The sequence below is a fragment of the Papio anubis genome, chromosome 14 (assembly GCF_008728515.1).
Source record: "Papio anubis isolate 15944 chromosome 14, Panubis1.0, whole genome shotgun sequence".
In the NCBI taxonomy this organism is placed as follows: domain Eukaryota; kingdom Metazoa; phylum Chordata; class Mammalia; order Primates; family Cercopithecidae; genus Papio; species Papio anubis.
In genome coordinates, this window is record NC_044989.1 from 49425372 (window position 1) to 49446332 (window position 20961).

General features: G+C 37.6%; 1 protein-coding gene across 1 annotated transcript in view; it reads right to left on the reverse strand.

The window, feature by feature from the left end:
- Positions 1-20445, reverse strand: part of FSHR (follicle stimulating hormone receptor) — a 192910-nt gene extending 172465 nt beyond the window's left edge. Inside the window, exon 1 of the mRNA XM_003908645.5 lies at positions 19269-20445. Within this exon, the coding sequence (XP_003908694.3) occupies positions 19269-19420 (152 nt within the window). The 5' untranslated portion in view covers positions 19421-20445. The remainder of the gene's footprint in view (positions 1-19268) is intronic.
- Positions 20446-20961: the final 516 nt, after the last annotated feature.

Consider the following 20961-nt stretch of genomic DNA (forward strand, 5'->3'; position numbering starts at 1 on the left):
GCATATAGAATAGTTAATTCAACAATAGGAGATACATATTCCTCTTAAGTTCACATGGAACATTCTCTAGGATAGACTATATGCTAAGCCATTTTTAAAAACTTCACTATTTTTGATTGAATAGAAATAATACAAAGTATGTGTTCCAACTGCAATGAAATGGAATAAATAATAAATATTAGGAAAAAAATTTGGGAACTCACAAATATGTCAAAATTCACCAGCACAGTACTCTGTAACAAAGGATAATAAATTTTTAAAAAAGGAAAAGAGAAAACACTTTGAGATGCATGAAAATTAAGACATAACATACTAAACTTATAGAATCCAGCTAAGGTAATGCTTATAGAAAAGTTTATAGCTATTAATACCTATATTTGAAAAAAAGATCTCAAATTAATAACCCAACCTTCATCAAAAGATCCTGGGAAAAGAAGAGCAAATTAAAGCAAGCTAAAGGAAGGAAATAAAGATCGTAGTTGACCCTTGAACAATGTGGAGGTTAGGTTTACCAACCCCCATGCAATAAAAAAATTCACATGTAACTTTGAATCCTCTAAAACTTAACTACTAATAGCCTACTGTTGACCAAAAGCCTTACTAATAACAAACAATTAACACATTTTGTATATATATATATACTGTATTCTTACAATAAAGTAAGCTAGAGAAAAGAAAATATTGAGAAACTTTTAAGAAAGATGGGATATGTTTGCTATTTATTAAGTGAAATGGATCATTGTACAGATCTTTATCCTTATCATCTTCACATTGAGTAGGCTGAGGGGAGGAGGAAGACAAGGGGTTGGTCTTGTTGTCTTGGGGGGCTGGCAGAGGTGGAAGAAAATCTACATATAAGTGGCTCCACATAGTTCATCCATGTTATTCTATGGTCAAGTGTCAACAGAAATTAATAAAATGAAGAATAAAAAAATAGACCCCAAAAGCTAGTTCTTTGAAAAGATTAAAAAAAGATGACAAACTTTAGATAGAATGACCAAGAAGAAAAGATAGTAGACTCAAATTAGTAGAATCAGAAATGCAAGATATGATATTACTACTCACCTTAAAGAAAAATAATTTAAAGGAATATTTTTACAAATGCACACCAACAAGTTAGATAATTTATAACTTAGATAAACTGGGAAAATCACTGGAAAGACACAAACCACTGAAATTGACTCAAGAAGAAATAAATAATATAAATAGATTGTATCAGCTGAAGAAATTAGAATTAGCAGTCAAAAAACTACTTCCAAAGAAAATGCCAGATCCAAATGGCTTCACTGTTGAATTCTACCAAATATTTAATGAAGAATAAATACCAATTATTCACAAACTCTTCCCAAAAGTAAAAAGTGAGAAAATACTTTTGCACTCATTCTATGAGGCCAGTGTTACTCTGATATCAAAACCAGACAAAACATCACAAGCAAATAAAACTACAGACTAGTATCTCTTATGAATGTAAATTCAAAAATCCTCAATAAAATATTCAAAAACTGAATCCAGCAGCATATAAAAATAATTATATATCATGTTTAATTAATTGAGTTTTATTCCAGGGGTGGCAAAGTTGGTTTAATATCCAAAAATCAATTAATGTAATGTATTAAATCAGTATAAAATAAAACAAATATAACATAATTGTCTCAATTGGCACATGTAAAGCTTTTGACAAAATCTAACACCTTTTCTTCGTAAGAATACTTAACAAAAATAGAAGGAAACTTCCTCAATCTGATTAAAAGGCATCTATGAAAAAACCACCGCTAACATCACACGTAATGATGAGAGATTGGATGATTTTCCTTAAGATCAGGGCCAAGACAACGATGTGCACTCCTGCTACTTCCATTCAACACTGTACTGAAGGTTCTGGCTAAAGTAATTCGACAAGAAAAAGTAATAAAAGGTATACAGACTAGAAAGAAGTTAAACTAATTCTATTCACAGAGGATATATTCCTGTACAGGGAAAGTCCTATGGAATCCACTAAAAATTATTAGAACTAATAAATGAGTTCAGCAAGTCTCCAGGATGCAAAATCAATATACCAAAATCAATTGTAGTTCTCTTGTGATGAACAAATTAAAAATAAGAGAAAAATTTCATTCATGAGAGTATTATGAAAAATGAGCTTAGGAATAGGTTTAACAAAAGAAGTGCAAAACTTATATCTTGAAAGCTATAAAATAATCCTTGAAAGAAAATTAAAATAGATGGGAAAATATTACATATTCATAGGTCAGAAGACTTAATATTGTTAAGATGGCAATACTTCCTAAACTAGTCTATAGGTTCAATGCAATCCCTGTTAGTATCCCAGTTGATTTCTTTGTAGAAATTGACAGGCTGATTCTAAAATATATATGGAATTTCAAGAGATTCTAAATAGCTACCATCCTGAAGGAGAACAAAGTTGGAGGATTGTACTTTCTGACTTCAAATCTTATTAGAAAGAAATAGTAATGAAGACAGTGTGATACTGACACAAGGATAGATATGTAAGTAAATGGAATAGAAATAATCAGAGTCTAGAAATAAACTCATATATCTATCTTCAACTGATTTTCAATACGGTTCCCAATTGTTTAGTAAGGGACAATTAAATATTCACATGCAAGATTGAAGTTGGATACTTACCAAGCATCATATACAAAAATTAACTAAAAATGGAGAAAAGACCCACATGTAAGAGCTAAAATTATACAACTCCCAGAAGAATCCATAAAGATATAAATCTTCTTAATCTTGGATTTGGCAAAGGATTATTGGATATGACACCAATAGCACAAACAATAGAATGAAAAAAACACATTGAATGTTATCAAAATTTAAAACCTTTATGCTTCAAAGGATACCTTCAAAAAAGTGAAAAGCCTCACATAATGGGACAAAAATATTTGTAAATTATACATGTGATAAGGGATTTATATCTAATAGACATTTAAGGAAGAGATATAAATGTCCAATAAGCACATGAAAAGATGCTTGGCATCATTAGTCATCAGGGAAAGGCAAATAAAAACCACAGTGAGATAGCACTTTATACTCAAGAGGATTGCTGGAATCAAGAAGTCAGATATTAAGCAATTATAATGATGTGAAAAAATAGTAAAGCTCATACACTGTTTGTGGGAATGTAAAATGGCTCAGCCACTTTGGAAAAATAGCCTGGTGATACCCTAAATTAGGATTAAACATGACTCAGCTGTTGCACTCCTAGGTATATACCAACAAAACTGAAAACGTATGTCAACACTAAAACTTGTACACAAATGTTTAAAACAGCATCATTCATAATAGCCCAAAAGTGAAAACAACCCAAAGGTCCATCAACAGATGAACTGATAAAGGAAATGTGGCATATCCATACAATTAAATATTTTTCGACCCTTAAAATAGTAGAGAACTGATACATTATAATTTGAATGAACCTTGAAAATATTATGCTAAGTGAAAGAAGATGGTAACAAAAGACTTCATATTGTGTGATCCCACTCATATGAAAGTCCAGAATAGAGAAATAAATAGAGACAGAAAGTAGATTAGTGCTTGCTCAGGGAGGAATGGAGGATGGGTAGGAAGAAGGATGATAGCTAACATGTATGGGTTTCTCTTTACATTTTCTATTTCTGATAAAAATGTTTTAAAGTTGACAATGGTGATGGTCGCACATATCTGTGAATATACGAAAAGCCATTGAAATGCACACTTTAAATGAGAAGATTGTATTATATGTGAATTATATCTCAAAGCTATTTTTTTTTAAACAATGCAAAAGTAAAACAAAATACCATTGGAATTCTAATGCACATAGTATCTGGAAGGTGCTCCCTTGGGTGTGTGGGGTATGAGATAAGGGTGGTAGTGGGAGGTCGTCTGTGCAATAGCAAGCTTAAAATTGTTGGCTTTGGCAAGAAAGGACAAACAATACATTTAACTACCCACAAAATCTTAGACAAATCATTTCCTTTCACTGGGCTTCATTTTTCATTCCTAAAACAAGGGGAAGGGGGTAGTATATACTGTCTCAAGCTCATCTGGCAAAGTTTTCTAATTTGAAGAACAATGCAGATTTTCACAGGAGACTTGGCCCACATAGAACTTTAAAAAGGGATTTTGGTGTCTACCATCTATTTTGGATTGTACATAGTACCTTTCTCAACCCTTCAGTTCCTTTGGGTATATATGGAGACTGATTTGCCGAAGCCTATTTTCAGTTAGCTACATTTTACTAAATCAGAGTTTCCTGAAGTGTGGAAGGTAGAATACTTATGAGTTATACACAGTTGGACTGCCTCTGAGAGCCTTTAATATGTATGTGCGTGTGAATCTCTAGAATGAGGGTATAGCATGAAGCATTTTCCAAACCAAGCTGACCATGGAAGACCTTTTAAAAATTTACTTTTTATGGAGTGTCATGAAATTAGGGTTGTGAGGCATATACTTGGAGAAATGCTAAAGTGTCAGTCTTTAAAAGGTAAAACATTTTTAACTTACAAGAATTTTTTTTTTTTTTTTGAGACGGTGTCTCACTCTCTCGCCCAGTCTGGAGTACAGTGGCGCGATCTTGGCTCACTGCAAGCTCTGTCTCCCAGGTTCACGCCATTCTCCTGCCTCAGCCTCCCGAGTAGCTGGGACTACAGGTGCCTCCCACCACACCCACCTAATTTTTTGTATTTTTTAGTACAGACAGGGTTTCACCGTGTTAGCCAGGATGGTCTCGATCTCCTGACCTCGTGATCCGCCCACCTCGGCCTCCCAAAGTGCTGGGATTATAGGCGTGAGCCACTGCACCCGGACCCAAGAAATTTTATGTTTTAAATGCAGAGTATTTGAAATTAGGGCAATCTTTAAGGCTCTAAGTATTGATTTACTAATGGTGGTATTGTGACAAGTAGCAGAGGATATATTTGGGGGCAACTGAGCCAGCTTAGTGCTTCTCAGGTTGTACTACATAGAGAACTATGGATTTGTTAGGGCAGCTTTGAACTAAATAGTGCATCACATCTGACGTAGTTTGAATATTCGTCCCCATCCAATTCTCATGTTAAAGTGTAATCCCCAATTTTGGAGGTAGGGCCTGGTGGGAGGTGTTTGGGTTATGGAGGTGGATCCCTCATGAATGGCTTGGGTCATCCCCTTGGTGATAAGTGAGCTATTGGCTTGAGTTCACACAAATCTGGTCATTTGAAAGTGTGTGGCATTGCCCCTGCACCCCCATCCCCAGCCCATTCTCTCTCTTGCTCCTGCTTTTGCCATGTGATATATAAGCTCCCACTTGGTTTTCTGTCATGAATAAAAGCTCCCTGAGGTCTTCCCAGAAACTGAGTGATGTCAGCTGTATGCTTCCTGCACAGCCTGCTGAACTATGAGCCAATTCGACCTCTTTTCATCATAAATTACCCAGTCTCAGGTATTTATACCGCAAGAATGACCTAATACTAGAAAAATTAGCCAGGCATGGTGGTGCATGCCTGTAATCCCAGCCACCCAAGAGACTGAGGCAGGAGAATCACTTGAACCCAGGAGGCAGAGGTTGCAGTGAGCCGAGATCACACCATTGCACTACATCCAGCCTGGGCAACAGAGCGAGACTCCACCTCAAAAAAAAAAAAAAAAAAAAAAAAAAAAAAAAAAGAATGGTCTAATACAAGATCTAAAATGAGAAAACAAAGGTACAGTTCCCCATATCTAGAAATAAATCTTAGAAAAGGCTATGAGGTCATGATAGATCAATAGATCAATAATTTTTTTTTTTCCTGAACTCTACGAGGTTTTAAAAATACCATCATCAAGGTTCATCTAATTCAATGAGGAGCATTTAGGGAGTATTTACAGTGATTCCTGAGCCTCCATTAAGTACTCCGTTTTCACATGGCATTCACTTCTGCTAAGCCTCTACATCTGCAGAAGATCAGCTACTTAACCTGCAGAGAGTCAACTACTGGGCACCATCTTCATAAGAAATGTGTACAAGGCAAAATAAAGTTGGAGCCAGCCCTGTCTACCACCCACTCTATAGATAGGCATGCATGTTGTTCAAACAGCTCCTTGACATTAGCCAGCTTTTGATTACTTTGTAATTTATTTCTGGAAATTGTCATTGCATTTACTTTTTAGTCCTATTTATTCACAACCCCACTGATTCTTTCTCTCTCCTCTTCATGGAGTAGTTACTCATACCCATCTGTGTTAGGCTGTTCTTGCATTGCTATTAAAAAAATACCTGAGACTGTAATTTATACGGAAAAGAGGTTTAATTGGTTCATGGTTCTGCAGGCTATACAGGAAGTGTGTGGTGCTGGCATCTGCTTGGCTTCTGCAGAGGCCTCAGGGAGCTTTTACTCATAATGAAAGTTGAAGGAGGAACAGGAATCTCACATGGCAGAGCAGGAGCAAGGTAGCAGGGAGATACCACACTTTACAACAACCCAACTTCACGAGAAGTCACTCACTATCAAGAGAACAGCACCAAGCCATGAAAGATCCACTCCCATGACCCAAATACCTCCCACCAGGCCCCACCTCCAACAATGGGGATTACATTTCGATGTGAGATTTAGAGAGGACACACATCTGAATTATGTTGCCAACCCTGGCTGGGTGTAGGAGAAGAGTGCAGTGCTAATCTTCAGCTTACTGTATATGGGAGACAAAATAATACATAAGTTCTATATTAAAGATGAGTCCAGCATTTTAAGTCCAGCAGATGTAGGTGCTCAGATGAAGAGTTTAGACTTTTACTTTAGGAGTTCAGAGTAAAAAGAGGTCCACTGTCTCTTTTTTTCCTGGTTCATACAAAGAACGGGCATGTTAAAATCAGGTATATAAGAGATGTCAATTTCAATTCTGATACTGAGAAGCTGAGTGACTTTGGGCTAGTTCTTAAATTTTATTTTCCTTATTTCCAAACTAGGGACAGTAATAGCCACAGTGCAAAATTGTTGGGCAAGATGCTATAGGTGGCATGCAGCATAGTGGCACAATAAGGCTTAATAGACGTTTGTTACATTCAGTCTTTCCTTCTAGTTATTATTTGCTTGAGAAGCCCTTTCATTTATTCTTTCAACTCATGTATGTATTGAGTGTTTACTCTGTGCCAGGGACTATTCAACATGTTGAAATCTTTGCCATCATTCAACTTTAGTTCTAGTTTCTAGTGGTGGGGAGGAAAGTAAAGAAATGAAAACATTCCAGTTGTAGTAAGTTTATGAAAGAAATGAAAGTGTCATATGCTAGAGCAATGGGATGTACTATTACAGTGGAGTGGTCAAAAAGACCCTTCTAAGGAGGTGGCATTTGGGTAGAGACTGAAAAGATGAAAAGTCATCTCGTGTCGTCTCATCATGCTGAAAGATGTGAAGAGGAGAGAGAAAAATAGATCTAAAGTAGGAAAGAGCCAGTGTTTCAGAAGAGTAGAAAGGGGTCCAGGGTGACAGGAAGAGGTCAAATCATGGGGTGCCTTGTAGTCATGGCAAAGCACATTAACTCCAAAAGGAAAGATATTTTGTCTGTTTTGTTCGCTGCTGACTCTCTAGCACTTCAAACAGTGCTCGTCATAGTAGGCAGTCACAAAACCTGAGTGTAATAAATTTTATTCTAAATGAAGTTCTATGTAATTGGATGTCATATGCCTTTGAAATGTCTCTCTAGCTGCTGCATAGGGGATAGACTGTTAATTCAAGAGAAACAAGGGAATGGAAAAGGTAGGGGGACATTGCAGTAGCACAGGTGAGGGATGATGGTGAATTAAGCTAGAGTGGTGCTAGGGGAGATACAGATAAGTGGAGACTTTGGAGCTACATTTTATGTGTCAAATCCCCAGCACCTGTTGTTGGACTGGATTTGGGAGTGAGAGTTTGGTGACGTGCATTTATACAGATGATGAAGGCTGGGAGAAGAGATTCTGTGGGGCTTGAGGGGAGGTAATTAAGTGTACTATTTTCTATTTGTTGGTTTTGAGATGCTTGTAAAAGTGTCAAGTAGAGAAGTCAAGGTTTCAGTTGAATATTACATGTCTTGGGCTCCATAAGGCAGTCAGAAATGGCACACATATTCTGGATGTAGGTGATATTTAAAACTGTCTGGATGAGCTCACCATACAGAGAGAACAGATGCACGACAGAAGAAGGTCCAGGATGAAGCCTGGGAACTCCAACATTTAGAGGCTGAGAAGCAATAGAGAACTTAGCAGAGGAGATCAAAGTTTCGCCTCAGCTATAGGAAAAAAACTAGTGTGGAATCACAGAAACAGAAAGTCAAAAGAGAAACGTGTGTCAAGTACTCGAATGGTCACTGTTTGGAGTGTTCCTGAGAGGTGTATAACTTGTGAACAGAGAAGTGACCACAGAATCTGTCTCATGAATTGAGCACTTTCCTCTTATATTCCAAATTGTAAAATGTGATATAATCACTGTATACAACATATGGAAGATAAAGAGAAATTTATTGATACCTGTGACAAGAAGAATTTTCAGCTCAGTGGAACCATGGAGACAGAGCCAGACTGAGTGGGTGAATAATGAACGGGAATTCCTGGGTAGAAATGGCGTATTAAACAAACAACTATTTGTTTCCTCCTGAAACTCCATTGAGAAGACAATAAGGGAATTTGGTTTTTAAATGAATAAAGCAACAAGGACAGAAGAACAAGAGCAAGAAAATTTTCGGTTTGCAAAGAGAGAGAAATGTGGTTCTGGAACTAGTACTGACAGCATCCCAGAAAGCTGAATTAAAACCTGCATTTCACAATATATTCCTCTGCTTTGCAAGCACATTAAAGTTTAAGAAGTGATACTTGGTAGACTCTAGAAAATGGAAGCCAAAGTGATTTATACTGCACCATCCCTAAAACACTTAGGGTTTGGAGGCACTGGTATCTCTAGGAGTGGGGCAGGGGTGGAAATCGGGTAAAATGGATAAAATAAAGAGGATTGGTGGAAAGTATATTTAAGAGGCAGCCAGACTTTCCTCTCAGAACAGTCAGGGGAGTGCCCCTACTCACCTGAGCAACACCCCAAATATTTATTTTTTAGGGAGCATAAAACAGGGAGTTTCTGGACTTGAGGATGCCAGATACCACTTACGACTGCTGGATGTTGAGACCCTAGCCCTTTTCACAGCCACCACAATGCTGGTAGTCAGGACTTCATCCTCCAGTAGGAGTTTGGAAGAATTTTCTCCAGGAAATTCAACCAGCCCCAGTCAAGACATAAAGATTTTGATGCAGCAATTCCCCTAAAAACAGCCTAGCTGTTTTTTTGACTGAGGTTCTTACATCTTCTGCTGCTGCTCTTGTTGCTCTTCTTCCTCTGGAATCTTACCCCAAACATTTGCTTCCAGAGCCACTTTGTAATTTTCCTATCTGACTAGCATAACTGTTTGCACTTCTTTCCCCTGATTTCTAGTATTTGTTTGGGGGAATGAGATGCCATTCCAAGACTGTGTTCGTATTAAAGGAGTTCAGCAGATTTTCACAATCAGGGGCCTGATAAGCAATTTTGCTACTGGATTCCAGATGAGCTCTTTGGTGTTCATCATAATTGCAATATTTTCTTTCATTGCTTTTCCAGTTTGTTTTCTAACTTAAAACAATGTTTCTTGTTGCATTTTCTACTGTACTCTCCAATGTATTTACTGACAGAAATGCTACATTTCTTGCCCACAAAACAAACAGAAATTACATGAAGGTTTCTTCCTTTCCTGCCCTGATGAGAAATTAGCCTTGCTGGGTACATGGTAGTGGCAAGGGTTTGGTGCTGACTGTGGATAAGTGCTCAGGCTGTGATCTGATGGTGGACAGTGATCATTCTTTTGCATTTAATTTGTTTTTCTATCCTAAAGCTAATATAACCATGCCAAATAGTTTGAAATTTAAAGGACAAGGAAATTACTTATAAGTTCAAGAGCATTCTGTAATTCCTTATTACTGTCTCCCTTATGCCAAAGCAGAATTTCTTAAGGGGTGTCATTTTTGGAGGGCTATGGTCTTTGTTAAGATTAGCTCTGGTCTTTTACTAGATTCAAGATTATCCCAGCTGCTTTGGGGGAAGTTGGCATACACAGGCCATTGACAGGTAAACTTTTACCCAACAACGTAAAATAGTATTTATGAATACGAGCAGTTTTGGAAAAACAGTGAAGTTGGCAAAACAATGCAGCCTACGTTTTCCTTTGGTGCTCTTTTCTATCTTCTGTGTTAACTTCTTTTATCCAAACTGAAAAGATTCAGTCTCTTGTATTTTGACAATTTGTAAACTTCTAGTCAAACTTAAATATTTGGACATCTTTCCATTGAACCCTATCATTAATTTGCTGATTGTTCATTATATTTTAGTTCAGGTCTGTGCCCTTCCTGTAAAATAAAGCAAAGGTTTGCTATCTTTAAAGCAATGGAATATTTTGAAAGTGGCTCTGTATAGCCCCTGAAATCATCCCAGGATGGTCAAGAAGGCAAATCTAGATAGGACGGGCCAGTGGCTGTCTTCTCATCACCTCTCTTCTGGCATCACGCAGGCAGGTATCCATTTTTTCTAGCTCTCACAATCTATGATTTCAGATTGCACAAAGCAACATGCAATTAGTTGTCAAATTAGTGATTTTGACAACGACTATTCTGAGTTCTGAGAGAGATACTGATAGTTGCGGGTAAGAGCAAGGAAAAACATTGTCATTGCTTGTTTGAATTCTTTTTTAGCAACTTCATGAGGACAGGGATCTTGCCTTTCCTATTGATTGTTTTCTCTCCAGTACCTAATATCGACCCTTGCACATATATAATTAATAAATATTTGCTGTTCAAAGAAAACTTCATGAAAAATAGCATCTTTTCTTTGGTATCAAAGGTGAGTAATATTGGAGTAGGAGAATGTATTCAGGCTGGAGAAAATAGTACTTGAGTAGGGGAATATAAAACATATTTGGAAGCTGACGAGTAGAAAATAGCACATAGAGCATAGGGTTGAGAGGATGGAAGAGAAGAGATGAGACAGAAGAGTTAATTTGAGGCCAACATACAGAGGATCTTAATGCCAAACTTGTGATTTTGGATTTTTGTTCTGAATTTGGGCATTGGTGCCCACAGAGGAATTAAACCAGGACAAGATCTCAGAGCAGGAATCTGGGAGGGAAGAAGACGGAAAGCTCAGAGACCAATTCAGAGGCTACTATTGTGAGACGTTGAGGAACCACAAGAGGCAATGCCATCTTCTAGGATGTAATCCTACCTTACAAAGCAAAATGTTGTAGACTTTCTTAAAGGGGACAGAATATTTGAAACTGAAGCCACTTCAGAAAGTCTAGTGCTCAAAGATGTGGCCCTTTCATATAAGGGGCCTTTCTTTCTTGTGTCTTTATTCCAAGAGAATTCAGGAGGGATTCAGTGCTCAGAGACCTGTCAGCTGCTGTTTAGTTATGAAATCATTGCTGGAGATAGGATCCCTCATAAATTCTTTGTTTTAAACCCCTCAACAAATTAAAAATATCGAGAGAGAGAGATGTTTGTGTGGGGGTTTTCCATGCTGCATCTCAAAATAACAGAACTATTCAGCCCAAGGGAAACATGCTCACTCCCTAAATCCCACAAGCGAGATCAGAGGAGCATAAGGATTACACAGCTGCCAGAATCTGATGCCTAGAGAAAGCCTATTGGTTTGGGGAAGTTTGGTGCCTGAAGATACTTGTAAAATCAAAGCATTTGAGATTTGAAAAAATCTCAGCATCATTTTACATCAAATTTTCATCAAGTTTGATGAAACTATTGATGAATTTTCTCTCAATATCCTCAATTTGTTGATTTTTCCATTTCATCGAAACAGTTAAACTTTTGAGGTCCCTATTTCTTAGAGGTTTTCATCAAGTTTGCCATTAGAAAGATACAAAAATTGGCTCAGCTGGTATTCTTCATGGTTTCTGACACAGGACTCTGTGATAACTCTATGTTGGCTCTTGCTGAAAAAGGTCTGAGAGACGAGATGAAAAAAAGGACTCATGTCACTCTGAAGACTAAAAGTATAATTGAATTCAAGGGCGTAGCACGGGTTTGGCTGCTTTATTCAAATATTATTTTGCGTATCCTTTGAAGATTTTCAGATCATCCAGCCTATTTCATACGAAAGAACAAGGTAATGGCATGTTCAGGTCAGAGATACAAAACATGCTCTGAGATACTCCATGGAGAGGTCAGATTAAGAACAAACATCCATATCTCATTATAATCAGATCCTAGGCAATTAAAAATAATTACTCTCTTTCCTAGCTGACCTTGTGGGCTATATAAGCTAAAATCTAGTCTAAACAAAGCTAAATTGGAGACTCTAAATCTAAGAGCCTAAAGAAAAAGTATAGTCCAATCAACCACAGTGACTAGATAACCCAATTAGTGGCTTTGGAGAAAGATAATCAAAAGTTAAATGAATTTCCCATTTGCTGCCACAATGTCCTACTTTTGAAGCATAGGCTTCTTATAGTAGAGGGCTTGGGTGAGGAAGGATAGCTTGCACCTTTAGGTAAACAAGGGGGTTTTATCATTACCAAGCAAGTGCAGTTCTCTGCTATCAAACCCCTAATCTTCAATTGCTAATGATGACTCTGTAAATTATAGCTGTTAGCCAATTCTCAGGATGGAGTTCATCTTCTACTTTAAAGGATTCTTTCCCTGCAATGCAATTTCCACTTTTTCTCTTTCAAGGTGCTGCATTCTATAGCTGTTCCTTTAGTCGTATTTTTTTTACTCTTCTGCAGGGAATATAAACCGCCCTTTCCCCCAGCCCAATTAAATTCCAAATGTTGGACATAGACGTATCATTTCTCACAAAAGTAGGTGCAGGATTTTATGTCAAGAGAAAGAATTATGTATATATTAGTGTGGACGTTGTGCTGTTTGTTTCTGTCAAAGAAGTATCTAAACAAGGCTATAGGAGACTCCAAACATGGGCACTCAGGGCAATTTGCACAGTGGGGTGTTCTGTTTTGATAATAAGACAGAACTATAACAATCAAAATACAACTGAGGAATATAGAAAACTTAAAATTCAGGGTCTAGAATATGACCTTAATTGGCAAAAATTGTATCTTTTGAACATTTCTGTTTGGCTTAAAGTGATTTTGTTTGGGCAAAATCACTTTCCTCTTTTCAATATTTTTGTTAGGTATAGAGAGGCAAGTATTATTACATAAGTCAAGAGAATTGAATGATGTGCCTAGAGTATAGAATATTCAACTTTTAACTTAGTAGACCTTGTTTCTAGTCAACGTTTCTTTCTTTCTGTATAAATTAATGGATTCTGGAATGACACACAGGAATTTTCTTAAAACAAACACATAAAAAAGCAAGGAAAATAAGAAAGCTATCAAATCCTATAGTAGTTCATTGCAGGAGAAAGCAATAATCATCTTTTATAAGAATCTTTTATTCAATACTGAGGAGCAGAGCAAGTAAACAGATGTAATTCCTCCTGATTTATCGAATCATTTGTTCTATCTGTAATTGAGGGTCCAGAATACACATCGTATTGAACCAGACACACTAAGGTGTTCAAAGGACATTCTCACTACAGTTGAGGAAATAAGACACACATGAAAAATTAAATGCAAGGCAAGATTAAGTGTGAAATGAACTGCACCAGTGTTTGAATGAAAGCAAGCTTAAATAAAGACAGAGTGGTAAGGGAAGACTTCATGAAAGTGGCAACCTTTGAGCAAGATTATAATAAGTAGGTTGAATTTCAAGAGACAAAGAATAAACTGAGAATAGTACAAACAAGAGGCATAACGTAAAGACACAGAGAGGTAGAAATGCACAAAGTATGCTTGAGAGCAAGGCCATATCAGCCTTGTGGAGTAGGCTCCTGCTGAAGAATACAGAGAGGTAAAGTCAGAAAGATGAGCTATTGAATGATTTTGAAGTGGGAAATCACAACATGTGGCAGTGATGTTTTATGGAGGAAATAGAATGACAGTGTGCAGGCTAGTTTGGAGAAAAGAGGGATTGATAAGAAAGAGATAAATTAGGAAGTAATTATATAATCCAGGATTTAGATTGTCAGGACCCAAGCAAAGATGATGACAATTTTTTTAAAAAAGAATATTAGTAGTAGCAGAAATATGAAAGGAGCTTGTAAACTGATTAGATGGGTGACCAGAAAAGTTTGAAACCTATATGTTGAGGAGAAGTAAACTGTCAGCATTCAACAAATGAGGAAGTTAGGAATGGTTTTCGTAGTTTAGTAATCCATTGTTTGATCTTCTATTTCTTTACCTCAGAACAGGTAATACCTAGTTACCTCATGGTTACCTACAGTCTATACTTCAGAACCATCTCCTTCATGAGAACACAGCACACTTTTAAATACCTACTTCTCAGGCACAAAGCAATAAAAACCCATCCAAGGGTCCTTTTCTAGCTGTGATATTGAGCACTGAATTTGAGAGTCAGGAGGCCTGGGTTGTGGTTTAGACTTTAGAAGGAATTTATCCTGATGGCTGGGGTTGGATAGACCAGCCTTTCCCAAAGTGTGCTCTGTGAAATGTTAATCCTCAGAATGCTCTTAGAAAAGTGACTCAGTTTGCAAACATCAAAAACTGTGTTTCACTCTTAGACATCACAGAACGCCTTGGTATAGCAAAGGCTACCCTTTTTGTACAAAACTGATATATCCCTAAGAACTAAGGACCTATTAAAGACTAACCTAGATGCACTTTAAAATTCCTAATAATAATAATCTGTGGTTATGGAATATGGAGATCTAAACCAGGACAAGAAAATAAGGAATGTAAGGCAAGGAAAGAAAATGAAAAGAGGAAAAGATAATTCGATAATTAGAAGTAAATGCTAGTGAAATGAGATTGCAATGAGATATGGGAACTTGCTATGAGGATAAGGTTTAACACAGACAGCCCATAATATAATCCCAGGACAGGTTTCCTTAAGACAAGAATGACTTTTTCTTCTTTAGTATTATAATCATCTGACCCCGCTGAAGAAAAACATCATTGCGTCCATACTGTTACTTAGACTTCAAATTTCAGATGTAGAATGGGTGTTTGCATTCTCCTTAGGAATTCTAACTCCAGGAAGAGTAAAGTAAGATCAAAGGCACTTTTCTAGATCCACTGACTGCCTCTAGGTGAAGCTGAGTTTCTAGGATAAGTCAGAAACCAAAATTCCTTTGACTATGGTCAGAATGAACCTGCTCTGTGAGTTCTTGGCAAATATGGACAGCATTAAGGGACACATTTTCTTACCCAGAAAGTAAGTCCATGGAGATTAAGTGCTATGTACACTGGGAGGAGATTATTATTAAACAAACAGGAGGTTGTAAACTACCTCAGAGTTATAGAGATCTTTATATCAATTTTCCAAATCAGTCTCATATCTCTTGACTGACTTGGTCCTCACGAAAGCCCTCTGTGGTAGATAATTTTTGCCTAATATTTTACAGTTGAGAGCAACATTATCATCAATAATAACGGCATGAGAGACATTGTGCAAAGTGTTTTACCCACATTGTCTCATGTAATCCTCATAGCAGCTCTGCCAGTTAGGCATACATGGTGATTTCCATTATACAGCCAAAGGTCCAGATAACAGAGCTAAATTTAATGCAACATCCTGGGTTTAAACTCAGGTCTCTCAAATTCTAAACACTCTGCCATCTCTAATTCATCAGAACCAGCTAAAGGCTGCCCGTGAGTGACCCTGCTCCATACATTAGTACTTTCTCCACAGTGCCATGCTGCCTCAGGCTGCCTAAACCCCACTCAAACTAGTAATATTTAATCCACTCTCTCAGCTATAGTCTAAATCAGAAGTGGGCAATACACAGTCTATGGGCCAAATTTGGCTTGCCCCATGTTTTTCTATGGCCGATGAGCTAAAAATCTTTCTCACCGTTTTACATGGTTGAAAAAAATCAAAATAATGCTTTTTTTGTGACATGACAATTACATGAAATTCAAATTTCTGTGTTCATAAATAAAATTTTCTTGGAACATGTCCGTGTTCATTTACATGTTGTTTATGGCTGCTTTTCTGCTACTGTGATAGAGGTGAGTAGTTGCAAGAGATTGTATAGCCCATAAAGCTGACTTCTGGTTTAAAATGTAAAGGACTATTTTCTTTTTTTTTTTTTCCAGAATAAGAAAGGTATAGAGTCAGATGATGTTCATTTCACACAGCATGCAGAGGAGATATAAAAGACTCAAATTTGGATCCCAGCTCTGCCGTCCAGGAGCTGCAGGGATAATTGCCCAAGCTACTCAACCTTTTTGTGCTTTGGTTTGTCTTATTTGAAAAACAGAGCAATAATTCCAAACTTGCAGTTTTTGGTGAAGTTTTAATGAAGTAGTGTGTACAAAACATAGTGCATAAAGCAAATAGTAGGAGCCCCTTAGTAAATGAAATCTACTTGCCTGTTGATGGTGCTTCTGTTCTTTTAGCATTAATATCAGCATGGGCAGATCATAGGAAATTAGCAATCTTTCGTGATAGCTGGCAGATGTATCAAATGAAATGAAACTGCTGCAAGGTCAATGGCATGATAGGATAAAAATGTACATAGTAAAATGTAGGAATTGTTTTCCACCTGGTGAGCCTGAGTAACAATGAGGCTTTGATATGTTGATGGATTAAGCAATTGCAGTCAATGAAGTCCAATAATCCATCCACCTACACCTCATGTAATCATCATTAAAGTTGATACCCAAATTTGGAAGACTGTAAGGTAAATTAGGGATACTTAGTTGAACAGGCCATTTCATTCCTCTTCTGCCATTTACTTAGATAACCTTGATTCAGTCTTTTTAAGGAAGCAAAAATAAAGATAATTGCTCTTTCATTCTAACAGTATGTCCGAGTTCTAATTCACTTGACATTGTATCTGCTCTTCAGTGATTAACACACTGACCTCAAATAATTTTCCTTTTTAAAAATCTAATAGACAAAGCAGCATTTCTCTCCTTATCTCAGTATACCTTTCCAGGAAGATTGCAAAGCGAAACCCTAGGATGGTCCACCTCAAGCCCTACCAACGAGTGTGCAGACAACAGAATCTTCTTAAGATTGGGTATTTGGGAGAGCTTCTAAAGGTCTTAACTATACTCCTTCCTTAGGTGGAGGAAAATGCCAACAGCTGGCAAGAACTTTCTTTCCCTTTCTTAGTTTTATGCAACTTTGTCCTCTGTTACATACACTGAAGTAAACAATTGACCTAGAGCTAGCCTTTGTCAAGAAAGTGAAATTTGTTTCTGGTGCTCTATTCATCGCACTCTCTCCCATAATCTCTTTCCACACTGTCTCAACACCTCATACTCTCTTTCCTTAGTTGCAAAATGCTCTTGGCCAGAGATGTGTTTTAGTTATTTATACGTTAGCATTACTTTTTTTCAAAAATTCGTTATCTTGTTCCTCTCATAGTAATTCATACAAATATACTCCCTGAAGCTTTAGGGTGTGGGAGTGGATTTTCTTTCTTTTCTTTTTCTTTCTTTTCCCCTTTCTTTCTCCATCTCTTTCTCTTTTTTGGCCTATGTTTTCTTTGAAGAATGAAAAAAGAAAATCTCTCTTCCGGTAATGATATTTCAGAAAGCAGACAGGCTAATGTGGAATCACCCTAAAATTAAAACTTGTTTGGGGCTGTTTGTTTTACCAACTGGATGGCACGGCTTGACCCACATAGAAACATTGGAAGAAGTGGAGTAGGTCCAGGAGAGGTGGAAATTAGGATGTAGGGGGCATCTATATCTTTTAGTGTTCACGACAATTCAACCAAGAAGGCTGTATTAAAATGGCTTCAAAAATGAGGAACTTGAGGCTCAGAAGGGGTTAAGTAATCTTTGAAAGTCACTTAGGAGCAAATGACTTATAGGAGCTCAGGTACATTGGCCTTCTCCTGTGCTTATATTTACCTAATAAACCAGATGGTCTTTGTGCATGGCACATTCTTTAGCATAATCAGGAGTAGCTGTCTAATCTGAGACAGTGTAGCCAAAACACAGAGCTGGCCAGTTATTTTCCCTGCCTCTGCAGCTGCCTCTCGATAAGGACTGAAGACTTGAGATGTTAAGGGGAAATGTGGCAAGCAGAATCAACCAGGTCTGCAAGTCTGCAACTCATTGTCCCTGAGTAAAAATCTGAAATGCAACACCAACATGTTTCAGTGTCAGTATGGCAATTGGTGAACTAAAGAGATGACCACCTTCTTCAATTAAATGCAAATTATACATAGCTTTAAGTGACAAAGGTTGAAACAGGCTTCTGTTTAAAATCCTTGCAATATAAACACAGAGGGTATCTAAAATCCCTGAGTCCCAACTTGCTAGTTCTCAGAGAAAGCAGTAACTGCACAATTAAACAGGCTTGCCTCACTGTTGCTCTAATGGAGTCAGACACAGGGGGTTGGGAAACAAAACAAAACAAAACAAAACAAAACAAAACAAAACAAAACAGTAGACTGTGAGTCAAAAGGCCTGATTTCTACTTTTGGCTCCATCTCAACTCATCACGAGAGTCTGAAAAATCCTCTTTACTCTTCAGACACCAGATTCCTAATTTGCAAAAGAAAGAGATAGAGTGAGATAGCGTCTAAATTCTTGGCCAACTCTAGGAGTCTACTTCCTGTTAAAATAGTTAAGTAAATTTCTAAATTATTAATCACATTTTTTTCCAGTTGTGTAAAATACTATCCTGTATTTCTCCCTCTCTCTGTGTCTTTCCTATCTTTCTTTCTTTCTTCACGCCCTTTCTCTTCTCTACCACCTCCTTTTTACCCCTAAAAGCAGAATCTCAGTTCAGGAATTATTTCCTGGTGCCTTCAAAGCCACAAAGACTCTGGCCTTTTAGATTCAGTGTCCTCAGGAGACATACCTTGTGTATTCTGTTTAGATCAAAGTCGCCTTTCTGCCTCCAATTCTGGGTCTTCTAAGTTTCTACTTTGCCTTCATTTTCCTTTTCTGGTTCCACTAAAGAGAGTATGAAACCCAAGAGCAAATGCATTGAAAAGACTAAAAACTTTTCCCTTTGCCTTTGGATTTGGGTTCTCACACTGCCGTTCTCTGACAAATGCTGATACAAACTCTCATCTAAGATTCTTGGAAAGCCACAGGCAGGGGTTGGGCTGGGGAGTTTGTTGTTTTATTCAGGACTTCGGTCAAGGGGCAGAAATATTTCAGCCTAACAGATATCAGCCTAATGTAAAAATAATAATAGTACTCAATGCACAAGTGCCAGCCATGCAGTTGTTCCCGCTCCCTCTGATACTCACAGTTCAACCGCATTCCTCGGGAGGTCAGAAGGAATCTCTGTCACCTTGCTCTCTTGGCAGAGAAAAACCCTGTTAGAGCAGTGACAGATCCGATGATGACATCCTGAGCCCAAGCTCAGGAATGCCAGCAAAGAGACCAGGAGCAGGACCATAATTACACATTCATCCACCTGCTTTCTTCCTGCATTTGCAGAGAAAAACCTCCACGGATCTCAGAAGCTCTACACAGTGCCCTTATGAGAGGAGATCTGACTTGAGAACTGGTAGGGTCACGTGACGCACCAAGGGATGCTTTTTTTTGGTTACTTCCAGGCAAGATAAGCTACTCTGTTTTCCTTCAAGATTGGGTTTCTTACACCCTGACCTAAGGAACACAGCAAATAGAACCGTTAGGTATGTCTGGAATAGTTTGCATTATTTCATTGCAAAAGTCTCCTTGCTGTTCACCATTCTCTTCTCAACAGAGTAACATGATTGACTTTCTCCAAAAAAGACACAACACACAATATGACACATCACTAAGAGGGGTACTAATAAGTGAAGGGCCAGGACCTTCAGTCTTCAGCATCTATTTCTTCCACCAGCCCACCTGAGAGAAAACCAGCCCTTTTGGGTTGCGTTCAATGATCCTCTTTTTTGCTGTAATTATGCCAAAAATGGCACTATTCAGAAACAGGCAGATGCGTTAGCAAACCCTAGGCAGATTTCCATAGGTGGGAGGTACTTCTGATAGGGTTATCTGTAGGAATAATTGACTGAACTGAGTGCCCTAAGAAATGGGCTATGTTTCCAGTGGAGATTTAGTAAATGCCAGCACATCCACCCCCTCATGCATATCCTGCCTGCCTTCTGGCATTTCCAGGCTCTGAAGATTGCCCTTGCCTTTTGGCAGTTGGCATAAATGAATTTATTTAATCTATGCTTTTAACTTGGTTTTAAATGTTCCCTGAGGTGACAGCCCAGCACTTTTGTTGGCATTCCTCTCCTTGATGGTGAGGGATCTGAGGAACGTTTGGCAACAATTTTAGAAAAGTGGCTTTGTACTTTCAATTCTAGAATCTATGAAGATTAAAAGGCAGAGTATTCTGTAAGATCCTGCTCACAACTTATTACCTGCTAAAATTAGTTTCAATACTATCTTTAGATAATTAGTTGCGTAAAATTGAGCTTCATGAAAATGTTAAAAATACATACCTATCCCACCTCTCCTTCCCTCTTGCCTGCTTTACCAAGGAAAACCATGTAATGAGTGATTAAATTATTAAGAAAAAAACAGAAGCAAGTGATTTGGGGGGTAAAGTTGATCCCCAGATTTTTCTGGGAGCAACTGGTTTATTCTAATTCTGGAATTGGCAGACAAAGGCCGTATTCATATGGACTTCATATTTTTAACAAATTGGCTAACATGAACAGTTAAATTAGTTTGTTCAACAACTGATCCAAGGAATTATAGTCTTTCAGATGTGGAAGGAAGTTAATTCAATCAACCAACTAATGCTTAAGTTTAAGTAATAATATTAATTTAAAAGGATTTTCTCATCTGTACTTGAATAACTCCAGTGACAAGAAACCCACTACCAATTAAACCTTTTACCCAATTCCTCTGCCCCATAATCCCCCTCCTAGCTTTTGGAGAGTTCTGTAATTAGTCTTTGTATAATAAGCACAAATCTTTTTAAGATTGAGATTTTTA